Source organism: Phascolarctos cinereus, unplaced genomic scaffold (assembly GCF_003287225.1).
Source record: "Phascolarctos cinereus isolate Bilbo 61053 unplaced genomic scaffold, phaCin_HiC Scaffold_4;HRSCAF=312, whole genome shotgun sequence".
In the NCBI taxonomy this organism is placed as follows: domain Eukaryota; kingdom Metazoa; phylum Chordata; class Mammalia; order Diprotodontia; family Phascolarctidae; genus Phascolarctos; species Phascolarctos cinereus.
The window spans coordinates 593,509,067-593,522,108 of NW_027555847.1; the positions used below are offsets into that span (position 1 = coordinate 593,509,067).

A 13,042-nucleotide genomic window follows, 5' to 3' on the forward strand; every position below is an offset into this window, starting at 1 on the left:
CTGTTGGTTGAATTAAATGCAATTCCATGTGTTCACTGTATGTAAGTGCAGAAGAAATAAATCAGGTTTTTTACTAGTTAAGGAAAGTTTCCTTGAAGATGATGAGTTTAAACTGGCCTTCAGAGGAGTTCAAGCACATAGGTTGGTAGAGGTGAACTGCTGGAGGGAAAGATATTGAAAAGCTTGGTAATTTGGGAGACTGGGGGAGGCAGAGGAAGGAGCGGGAATGAAAAGCACATAACTCTGGCTCGTGTGGAAGGCTGATGAAGGAAATAATGCGGCACGATGTGGGGTAGCGAGCTGAGGTTAGCTAGAAAGGGCCTTAGATGGTGAACTGGCAAATAATCCAGCTAAATGAGTCTCGGTATTCTTGCACAGAGAAAATTCATGGAGACTTATCAGTTAGAAAACGATGTTCCCAGACTGTATATGTTCCATCTAAGTAGGTCTGAATAGATATCTTCAGCTTCTTAGCCCATTCTAATTCTGCAGTATCAACCCACTGTAAAATTCAATTTAAAAGGAAAGAACCAGTACAAGCAAGGAAAGTGACTACAATGACACAGAAATAAACTAAAAAACAAAAAAACCACCACTACCAAAGCTTGGAAAACACAAACACGTTTATTGGTGGTATTAGTCGATACACAGAATAAAGGTCTACAAAGAGCATAGCACTTAGAAGGAAACATTACTCAATCTGTAATTTTTAAAAATGCAACATATCTGCATACCAATTATGCACATCCTTGCTGATTTGCAAAGCATTCATTCCGAATATCTTTCTAATTAGATTTTAGAGGATTCCAGTTCAGGGTTATTTCTAGTTTTGCTGTATTTATGCCAACTAGGATTGGTTTTGTTTGCATCTAACTTAAAAATAAGCCTATGTACAAGCCTATTGTGAAGCAGTAACTTTATCAAGAAATTCAGAACAGATCTTTTAGTAAAGATAAAACCACATAAAGCAGCCTCAATCTGGATACAGAAATGCAAAACTAAAAACCATATGAAGACATGAAAAAAATAAGAGAAGCAAAATGCACAATTTTATTCTACAGCTTCTAATTCTAGAAAACACTTCAATTAGCAATAGCTTGGTACCTTTGTTCTGAGACATAAAACCATTAGTTTGCTCAAAACAATTTTCTCATTTCTTCCAATGAATAATTTTCAACCCTTCAGATTCCTTTTCTTAATGACCTAATAATATGATTTATAACATTCCAGAATTATTAACAAATGGGGCCTTCAGCCTTACTGCTGAAGTTGCAATATGGTTTGGGGACCAGATATGAATTTACATATCACACCCATCCACAAAGTGTTTACAATACCCAGGACAATACTGTTCAGCAATGTTAACTCAGAAATATCCCATCACTATGTGCCATCAGAGAACTACTGACATTGAAGGGATTGTTATGAAAATAATAACAAGGCCTCCAAACAAGATCATAAACAAGAAGATGAAAACATTATATGGTGCAATTGTGAAAATGTAACTGTCTTACAAGACGAAGTTTATCACTAAAATAATAGCACTGCAGAATTAAACTGACAGCCAAATATTTTGCACTACAATCTTTTTTCCTCCAACCATTAAGAAGAAAATGGGTTTTCTGACATATTTTTGATGAATTGGAGGCTTTTGAAATGAAACACCACAGAAAAAATGGGAAATCAAGCAGGGAAAACTGAACTTTTCAAGCTTGTTTTGCATAGATACCAAAGCAGCCTGAAAACAAAAAAACTAACTAAACAGCACAACCACCCCCTCAAAGACACTATAACACCATTAACACAATATTACCTGAAAAATAAATAAACATAAGATTGACTCAATCACTTCTAAAGGAAACAAAAAGTAAGGACTGAAATGTAGCTCATTCCCAAAGCTTTGTTTGGTTCGTGACTGAACAAGAAAATATCTGAGTGGGTCCAAATGTGCGGCTTCATAGCTGTGGGGAGCTCCTGGTAGTCCAACAGTACAGATCAGGAATTTATCCATAATGTACAGTCTTTGCTAAATGGGTAGCGAGGGGGTAAGTGGCTTGCCCATGGTCACCAGTCAATATATGTTAGATTAAGGGCTTGAATCAAGGTCTTCCTGACATGAAATATTGGCCTTCTAAATACGTGGATCATAGATTTAGAGCTGGAAGGTCACTGAATCTAACCCCTTCATTTTACAGATGGTGAAACTGATGCCCAAGGAAGTTGGGTGATCTTCCTCAGGATCACCCAGCTAGTTTCTGAGGCAGTATTGGAACTCAGGTTTTCCTGACTCCAGGTCTGGCACTCCATCCATTGCAACACCCAACTGCCTAACTGCCCATGTTACCTCTCAATGTGTTATAAAGGATAGTATAGATACTATCAGTTTAAAATATGAGTTTTTCATCCTTCTCCCCCTCCTTCCACTAGAGAATGTAAGTAAGATGTTACAAAAGGGGAAAATGCCTCAATGAAAATACTTTATCTCATGTCAACTTAAAAAAAAAAAACTTCATTTAATTGGTCCTTGTGACAAGATAAGATTCCTAGACTAACAATTATTAGCCATCTTATTTTCATTCTTTATTAATGCTTATGTTTTACCAGAATTGGTTGCCGCTGGTCCTAGCCTGTACTACAATGCTAGCACGTATCAGGGGTAGCTTTAAATACTTTAGACTTTAGAACAGTTAATTCAAATGAATAAATCTACCTTCCTAAAGAGTAACAATACACTAAATAGTATAAAAGCCAAATAGTATGGTGCTAGCTCTGCACTAGGAGAAGCATTTTGGGAAATTTAGAACACAGTTGAGAAGCAGGCAAGGAGCACCTGCTTTCTTTCCATGACTAATGCACCAGTTCAGGCTGATTTTCCACAAAGGGAAGAACACCACTGACATAGTATGCAATTCCAAGAGAAAATAGTGCAATGACAACAATCAGAAGCAACACTCGCCAGAAGCCCAGATCCTCTACAAACTCCTGCCATGTGGTTCGGAAGCTCGAGAATACTCCTTCACCTTGTTGTAAATTGGGATTAAGGAGAGAATGGCTTTCCATGGCACTGCAAAAGGAATAAAAATATAAATGAAAGTTATAAAAGATAAGGCAATGTATTCTTTAGTTATTCCAAATATTTCAAATAGCAAGAACTTCTTTTTCTCCATACCACAACTCCTGTGAAAAGGACAGCAAACCCAACTTGCTAACACAAATACACAGACAGACAGACAGACACAGACACACAGACACCCCCCCACACACACTTGTGTCTATAATTACTTTCCACTCATGTATGGATTTACTATTTTTAGTCTGCCATCTGTGGACCCAACATGTGTGTTGGCACCAGCAAAGTCTACACTGGATAGTAAATTGTTACAGGACAAGGATTTTTGATTCAGTGCCTAACCCAGCACAATAATCAAAAATACATTTCAGATGAAGCAGTCACAATCAGACATACTGGAACAAACCAAAGAAGAACAATCCAACAAGGACACTAAGCAAAGATATATTTAGCTCATCTGTTTTATGTATAATTTTAATCATGATTTCACGTTTACATGATTATCTGTTTTGTTGATGGTTATTACATTTAGAACAAAATAAAATTTTAAGGAGTTTCCCATCAGACTCTAAACCAAAAATAAAATTTAATTTTCGATAAGAAGATATTTCAATGAAATGTCAACTCATGAATATTCATATTCTAACCTGTTTATGAAATTACAGGTCAGGAATTAGCTAATGTCCTTCTTAAAAATGTGGCACACAAACCTGAACACAATATGCCAGATATAATTTGACCAGGCCAGTGTAGAGGGTAGTTATTATCTCTTTGCTTTGGATTCTAAGCATCTATTAATGCAGCCTAGAAGATCCGATGGTTATGATACTGTAACTAAAGATGTGCAATCCCTCTACATTTTTAATGAAAATCTACACAGAAATTTTTAAAAGCTCAAAATTAAATTCTACCTCCAGAAAAGCCCTAAAAACAAATGGATAAAGAAGGTTAGGAAGAACTCTGTTAAACCTTAATATAAAGTTTTAAGAGGACAGAGTAATTCAGGGGTCAGATCAATGTCATTTAATATATCAGAGCTAGTGGCCAACAATTCTAAGTCAAGAATTAGGTATGAAAAATAAAGATTCTGCTGAACTGTCTCCATAAAGGCATGGAGCTCTGATTCCTTTAGGATTTCCTTAGACAATCATTTTCAGAAGTTGGTTTTCCATCAAAAATATCTTCTATTTTCCAGGGCATATTCAGCTGTACTATAAGGGTGAAAATTTTTAATGTCTGTTGTTATACTTTCTTAAGTCACCCATATAAGAGTCAAAAATAAACTAAGATTAAAAATGCTGAATATATTAAAAATGTTGAAATATTTTGAATATGACAACCTGTCTTAGATTTCAAGACCCTTGTGAGATGCTATTTCTTAGCTACCATATTCCTGAGGTAATGGAAAATGTTGTATAAAAGAGTTTGGAAAATTAGCTCACTCTAGTTCAAAGAAAGAAGTTAACCTTTTCAGGGCTTCGTGAAACCTCTGTAGCAACGCTGTGTTGTTAATCCCCCATGTTCGCCAGTCCCCCGGCTTTATTTTTAACTTAAGAAGAAAACCAGGTCTTAAAAATCCATTGATTTTAAAAAAGAAATTATGAAAAGCAGAGTTCAAATATAGCTTTTGCTAAGAATAAAGTGAGGTAGAAATATATGCCTTACAGTAGGCAGACTTTTTAAAATTACAGGTCTTTTTTTCTTTTTCCATTAAGTACTGCATAGTAATAAGATTAAATTTCAGCTGTTGCAATATTACCATGAAGGAGAAGGATGGAGTAGGCAAGTCAGATTAACATAGAGATTGATTTAATTTTTTCAAATATTAATATATTATCTTAGCAACGTCCATATCTACAAGTAAGGGAGAACAAATTCTCATTCTGAAGCTAGTTGAAGATTTTATTAAAAGGTATTTAAAAGAACAGGAGTCAATACATCAAACAACTACTCAAACCAACTAATCCCCTTCTGGTTAATAAATAATCACAAATGAGTTAAAGTAAAGTTCAAGACACAGAGGTCCTAAGTGGCTCTTAATGGACCAAATAAAAAGTTCCTAATGCACACTAAACAAACCACACTTGGGCTACTTTCTTTCTAACTAATATTAAACAAAGTTGGCATAGTGTCTTTGAATTATTTTAGATGATTATCACAGTTTCCAGAGGTCACCATTTCTAACAAATAATGAAGACATGATATGATGTTATTAATTCACTTATATGGCATTCTGGCCATAAGGTATAAATCATTGACATTATTTTATGTACAAGACAGGCTTAAATCAGTAAGCTATAGGAGATTTATAGACTTTTAGAAGTGAAAGGGACCCTTAGAAGTCATGTAGTCTGCATTTTTCAACCTGAACAATACTATAAACTAATAAAACTCCTAAATTCTTGAACTGCCCTTCTCTTTTGCCTTGGAAAAGTGGCTTGGGGGTGGGGAACACAAATTTGGAGACAAGAAAGGAGTCCAGAGTAGGAGAAGCAATATGCAATATGCAGGCTGAAGGAGTATTTGTTGTTGATTTTTTAATGTACAATTTTAATGAAGGATGAAATCAATGGTTAGGAAACAATAATCTTGTCAACTTTCTTCTTTTCCTAATGAAAAAGTTGAAGCCCAGGTAAATTAACTAATGTGATTATGATTTTTGACCAAGATCATATGGCTAGTTAATGACAAAGCTATAAGTAGACTGAGACTTCAAATGTTAAGGCAAAGAGAAATAGTTAAGATATTCACCCTCAAAATAAGGTGTGAGAAATATGTGATCTTTTGTTTTCAAATCAATTAAGAGCTGAGATGACTGTCCCTTGGCACCTTTCTCTTCTGGCCACATAGGCCAGTGGCAGAATCACTTAGGCTCTAAATAGGGGAAGCTCCTTTCTCACTTCCCATTGAAAAGGCAGCTCTATTCTTCCTACTTGATTTTTATTCTTCCTATTTTCTCTCAAAAGAGAGACTATAGGGGTGGCTAGGTGGAGCAGTGGATAGAGCACCAGACCTAACGTCAAGAGGCCCTGAGTTCAAATTCGGTCTCAGACCAAACTTGACACTTACTAGCTGTGTGATCCTAGGCAAGTCACTTAATCCCAATTGCCTTAAAAAAAAGAGAGACAGAGAGAGAGACAGACTATGGCAGATCCATCTTTACAGAAAGAGATTTTAAAAAATCCCAACCCAAACCCAAATCTACATCACCAAGAAAAGAAGACAGAGGAGAATGTGACCAGTTTGACTGTTCACTTTGAAGCTAACAAAGAAAAAGAGGACAAAGGAGTGTTTCACTTCAGAAAGTACAGGGTAAAGGACTGTTTTATATTTCTAGCTGGCCTTGACTTCTTTGTTCTGTATTATTTGTGAGGCGTCAGTTTTCAGCGATTATTCATTGGGGGCTTCCTTCTAGAAAACTAACCTTTAATTTCTTTATAGGAGCACTCAGAGAGTAAGGTTCTGAGTGCTCTGAAAGTATCTAAATGAAACAAATTAATGTTTGAGGGTGGTGTTAATGGTCCCCAGAGGGAACACACTGGCCAACCTGGAGATGGAGAATAGGAAGCAAAGTAAAGAGGGAGTAAAGTAAAAGTAGAAATGGTGGATAATTTGTAGAAAATCGCATTATTTGGAGAAAACTTCTGGAGAGAGAAAACGAAAATAGTCCCTATTTTCACAGGGAAGGATTTTAACAAGTCTAATGAATAAACCAAATGGCAATAAGCCCAAATTCTGGGTATAACTCTACTGAAAATTTGGGGACAAAATGTGGAGAACATCCCTTTTTTGCCTTGTAGTTTACTCTAAATTACTCAGAAGACTACTGAAATTAAACAGGTTTCTGTGAGAGTCTTCTCTTGGAATCAGTGAAGCCACTGAAGTTGGGAGAAAGGGCAAAATCTCTTTATGCCCTTGCCCTATCTTCTGATCTGCTTTTGTCAATTACCATAATATATGAGTTGTTCCTAAGTCTTGTAAGTCACAACCTCAATGCCTCTGGTGACTCAAGATACTGAAAGTCAACTTACAATAACTAGATTTTTTTTGAAAAGCACATACTTCTTCCTTCTCTTGAAATCACCAAAGAATCATGAAACATTAAAGCTGAAAAGAGCCTTAGACATCATCTAGTCTAACCTCAGCTGACAGATCAAAATGTGGAGTTAATACCCAAGCTAAATAAGGAGAGGGTAAGGCTGCCCTTGATGAATTCAAGTCATTTGGCACTCAACTACATCCTTAGGTCTTAAAAGAACTGGCAGATTTTACTGCTAAGTTACTGTCAGAGATTTGTGAAAGATCATGGAAAACAGGAGAAATACCACAGATCAGAGAAAGGCAAAAGCTGTCCTATTTTCAAAAAAGAATAGTTTGCAAACTATAGGCCAGTAATCTTGACCTCTATTCCTGGGAAGATTCTAGAGCAGATTATTTAAAAGATGGTTGGCAAGCACCTAGAAAGAGTGATTACAAAGAGCTAAGATGGCTTCATAGGAATAGCTCATGTCAGACCAATCTTATTTCCTTTTCTTTAACAGGAAAATTGTAACTGAAGGTAAAAAAGAAAGATGTGGGAGACAAAGCAATCAGAGCTATGTACTTGAGAAATCAAATACAACAGCTCAAAATGATAAACCCCAAACGATCTACAGGCTAACACTAATTTTTTTCCTTATTTTTAAAGTTACTTCAGCATTCTTCCAAATACCTTTCACTCTCAGCAGTCTGCATGGTCTCCAGCTTAGAATGGGCTCCTCTGTTAAAACCTTTCACCTCTTGCTCTTCCAATGACTCCAGCAATCGGATGACATCTTTATTCACTCCCCTTCGCTTTGCCAGTACCAGGGGCGTTGCACCTTGGTGGTTGCTTTAATTGGGAGAGAAACCCCGCCCCCCAAAAAAAGCCTTAGAATAAGAATAATAAATGGGCAAAAGTTGATGCTGTTGATAGCATACATTTGATAAAGATCTAATGGAACATTCCTACTTTACCAATTTAATTAACAAACATTCATTCAATAAATATTTATTGAGTGCTGGTTGTAGGTTAGAGCTGAAGGAAATACATGATTCTTGTCCTCAAGGAGCTTATAATCTAGTAAAGGCTGGAAAAAGCAGATAAACAAGTAATCATAATATTATGCAGAATGAAATAAGTGGCACAAGAGATTTACAAAGTATTCTGGAAGTACAAAAGAAGGACAGATATTATTTCCAGACAGGAGAATCAGAGAGGAGTGGGTATTTAATTTAAGTTTTGAAGTATGGGTAAGATTTTGGCTAAGGAAGCCAAAGTGAAAAGCATTAATTGTAGATAATACAGAGTAAGAAAAAGCAGGGAATTTGTAAAGCAAAAGGTTATATATAGATTGTTCAGTTTAGCTATAATAAAAAGTACATGAAGGGAAGTAGTAAGAAATAAGGTTTGAAAGGAACTTTACAGAAATGGTTTTATACTAAATTCAGAAATAAGGACATTATTCTGTATATTTTGAGTTGCCACTTAAAACTTTCTATTGTACATTCCATAATCAAGCTTCAATCTGAGTAATTAATTATCCAATACTGATCCTAAATGAAATCCTGTCAATATATGAAAAACAATGTGAGAAACAAAGAGGGAGCTAGGTGGTTCAGTGGCTAGAGTGCTGTGCCTATAATCAGGAAGATCTGAGTTCATATAAAACTTACTAGCTGTTTGACCCTAGACAAATTATTTAACCTCTGTTTGCCTTAATCCACTGGAGAAGGAAATGGAAAACCATTCCAGTATCTTTGCCAAGAAAACCCCATATTGGGTCATGAAGAACTGGACACAATTCTGAATGACTGAACAACAACAATATGATAAACATATAAAGTCTGGTAAGTCAGTGAATAAACATCAGTAAATAAAGCAAAAAGATAACTCCTTTTTTAGGAATTAATAAAAAACTCAAAAGTCTTAAATTCTTTCATACTTGTAATGATCATTTTACAGGGATATTTATGCCATATTAAAAAGTCTAAGAATAAAATAACTCAGGCAACTAGAACTGCTTCAGTTCAATCAACTACTGATTTGGTGTCCAATAAGCCTGTCTGAAGACTGCTCTCTTTTACTTTTAAATGAAAAGGAAAGGACACTTGAAAACATCACTATCCAAACAAAACTCACTGTTCTTAAAGACTTCTCCACTTCCCACTGAAAAAAACAAAATACCACTTCAGATAACTGAAAGGGACCACTGAAAGGTCACCCTGGAAGAGAACATAGTATGGAGGAACTAAAAAAAGAAAGCATTTATAGCATTCTTCTTATAACAGTGGTGAGCAAGGCATGATTCTGGGCTAGAAGACTAGACGTGGAAGTGGCTAGTGATTTATTTAGTATATGCCCCCACCAGATGGCCAGCCAAAGCAACAAAAACCATATCAACAGGACAGAAACTGAACCAGAGAAACAATCACAGCTAATTCCCTTCACTTCTTGTTCCGTAGCTCTAATGGAAAAAGAACCACTTACAGCTTTTCTCTGATTTAGAATATTAAAACAGATGACAATGCAACAACAGTTACAAAAATAGACTTGCACAAAGATGAAACTTAAAATTCAAACTCAATCTAAATGTAGTCTGACACCTATCACACCCTGAGATCAGCCTAACAGTAAGGAATCACATCACAGAACCATAGAATGTTTAATGCTAGAAGAAACATTGGAAATCACCTAATCCAATTATCTCACAATCAGATGAGGAAACTGAAAACCAGAAGGTTGAGATATTTGCCCAATCACAAAGCCAATTGACAGCAGAACACCAACCAATCAGAGAATGTGGCTTTGAGTCCCAGTTTTGCCACTCCCTGGCTGTGGCCAAATCTGTTCACTTCTAGAATCCTTGGTTTCCTCATTTATAAAATTAGAGGGTTGACCAAGATATCACTAAAGTTCCTTTCATCTCTAACGTGCTGTGCCATGTGATCTGAGTCATAAGGAGACAACAAATCTCATTAATATGTCTTGCTATTTTCACATGAAAAATTTCATAACCCATGTAGATATAAGACCATTAGCTCCCAAAATTTTCTATCAGAATAATTCTGTTGTCAATGCCTTAATTTTGGTAATTAAATCAGATAATAAAATAAATAGGCTTGGATAAGAAGTGTTCAATTGTGGGCTTACTAATGGTGGGGGAAAGGATCTTGTGTGTGAGTTCTTTTTATTTTTTTAAATTTAATATTTTATTTTTCCCCAATTACATACAAAAACAATCTTTAACATTTGTTTTATAAAATTTTTGAGTTACAAATTCTCTCCCTCACTCCCTCCTCTACCACCCTTATTAAGAAGGCAAGCAATTGGATACAGGTTAAAATAAGCAGTCATGCAAAACATATTTCCATATTAGCCATGCTGTGAAAGAAAACAGACAAAAAAAGTAAAAGAAAGTAAAGAAAAAGTATGCTTCGATCTACATTCAGACTCTATCAGTCCTTTCTCCGGAGTTTGATAGCATTTTCATATCATCATTAAATCCTTCAGAACTGTCTTGGTTCACTGTACTTCAGAGAATAGCTAAGTCATTCATAGTTGATCATCATATAATATTGCAGTTACTGTATACAATGTTCTCCTGGTTCTGCTCATTTCATTTTGCATCAGTTCATGTAAGTCTTTCCAGATTTTCCTGAAAGCATCCTGCTCATCATTTCTTATAGTACAACAGTATTCCATGGCAATCATATACCACAATTTGTTCAGCCATTCCCCAACTGATTAGCATCCTCTCAATTTCCAATTCTTTGCCACCACTAAAAGAAATGGTGCTATAAATATTTTTGTACAGATAGGTCCTTTTCCTTTTTTATCTCTTTGGGATACAGACCTAGTAGTGGTTATTGTTTGGTCAAAGGGTATGTATGGTTTCATAGCCCTTTGCGCATACTTCCAAATTGCTCTACCGAATGGCTGAACACATTAGTGTCTCAATTTTCTCACATCCCTTCCAACATTTGTCATTTTCTTTTTCTGTCATATTAGCCAATCTGATAGGTATGGAGTGGTAGCTCAGACTTGTTTTAATTTGCATTTCTCCAATCAAGAGTAATTTAAGGCACTTTTTCACAGGACTATAGATAGCTTTGATTACTTCATCTAAAAACTGGCTGATCATATCCTTTGACCATTTATCAACTGAGAAATAGCTCTTATTTCTATAAATTTTACTCAGTTCTCTATGTATTTGAGAAATGAGGTCTTTATCAGGGAATCTTGCTGTAAAATTTTTTCAGAGTTATATTACTATGTTATTTCCTTCCCATCTTATTTTCCCCATTTATCCTACTCTCTCCTTTCACTCTGTTCATTCCCAAAAGTGTTTTGCTTCTGACTTTTACCTCCCCCAATCTGCCCTCCCTTCTATCAGCCCCCCTCCCACCCCACTCTCTTATCCCCTTCACCTCCTACTTTCCTGTATAGTAAGAGATTTCTATAACCCAACCAAATGGGTGTTATTCCCTCTTTGAGCCAATTTCTATGAGAATAAAGTTTAAAAAAAGAGAATCTTTAAAAGTACCAATGTACTTACCAAATGTCAATTTTGAGTCCATTGGAAACAAGGAATTGTATAGTATCCACGTGACCACAAAGGTGAAGAGCTGTGTTTCCTTGATAATCTGTGGCCAGGAGATCAGCACCAAATTTGTGCAACAATTGGCAGATATCTACATTTCCTCGGGCTGCAGCAAGGTGAAGGCCTGTTCTGCCTCTGCTATCACGAATGTTTGGATCAAAGCCACTTTCTAATAGCCTCTTGGAATAGTTAAAATCCCCATCGATACAAGCCTGCAGCAGAGGCACGTTTGTTTGAGAAGAATCATTTACAAAAACATAGGACATTGCTCTGATTGGGTGGAGGTGATAGGTAACCTGCAATTACAAATGAAGCAGGTGAGACTTGCTGAGCTGAACTAAGTCAAAGCAGTCAAATACTTTTGATGCTCCATTTCTTCTCAACCTCGACCTTTGTTTCTAATTCATTATCTTATCAAGCAAAAGCACAGATGAATAATACAAATTTTTTAGTACTTTAATAAAATAATATTTTCTTTTCAACATCTTCATACACAAAATTAGAACTACTTTGAAGTTCTACTTGCAGCCACCACCAAGAAGACTGACTAAAAGGTGATCAAAGATGTCAAATGTTTATGATGTGAGATTACATTAGAAATTCGCAAGAATGTGAAAGGTCACCTTTAAAACTCAAGGAGCTACCTAGTGAGACTCCTTCATTAATGTAATAAAAATACTAACACTGAAAAGCAGCTCTTATTTAATGGAATAAGACTCTAATGGGATTTCATCTCATTTATTTACATTTGAACTACTTTATATAATAAAAAGAGTGACTTATTTACATTTGAACTACTTTATATAATAAAAACAGTGACTAGCCCAAAGTTAAGAGTGCAGCACTCAAGACTGAAGGGATTCATGTATTTCGTGTTAAAGGGGTTTGCCCTTTGTTCTCAAAGAGGGTGATGCCTAACAAGGCCCTGTTAGAACACATTCTAATGATTTAAAATGAAAAAATATTAAATCTGAGAAAAGAAAACTACAGAGAATAACTGGAGAAGTGCTTTGGTAACTGTTTTCAAATATAAAAAAGGAGCATAGGATTTTGAGTTGTTTGGGACCTGGAAAACACCTACTCCAACACCTACTTTACAGTCAAGGAAACTGGCTCTTCTAAGCCATAAGGATCATAAACAGCAGAGCTAGAATTCAAAACTGGGTCCAGTATTCCTTCCACTACACCACTGCAAAAAGAAGGCAGATTAGCTCTCTGAAGAGAATTTTCAGGGAATTGTTTTAAAATACAATAAAGAATTAGGTAAGATTTTTTAAATGCATATTTTCTGGTTGTATATATCGATGAATAATTTAACAAGTTAGTAAGGTAAAAGTATAGGATCTGAATC

At 35.7% G+C, this 13,042-nt stretch overlaps 1 protein-coding gene across 7 annotated transcripts in view; it reads right to left on the reverse strand.

Annotated features, from left to right (window-relative positions):
• Positions 1 to 605: 605 nt before the first annotated feature.
• The window catches only part of ANKRD46 (ankyrin repeat domain 46), a 37,608-nt gene continuing 25,171 nt past the window's right edge, over positions 606 to 13,042 (reverse strand). For all 7 annotated transcript variants that reach the window (XM_020969402.2, XM_020969367.2, XM_078153684.1 and 4 more), the window contains 3 exons: positions 11,647 to 11,987; positions 7,782 to 7,940; positions 606 to 3,064 (listed from right to left, as the gene is read on the reverse strand). In XM_020969402.2, the coding sequence (XP_020825061.1) occupies positions 2,848 to 3,064; positions 7,782 to 7,940; positions 11,647 to 11,957 (687 nt within the window). In that variant the 5' untranslated portion in view covers positions 11,958 to 11,987 and the 3' untranslated portion in view covers positions 606 to 2,847. The remainder of the gene's footprint in view (positions 3,065 to 7,781; positions 7,941 to 11,646; positions 11,988 to 13,042) is intronic.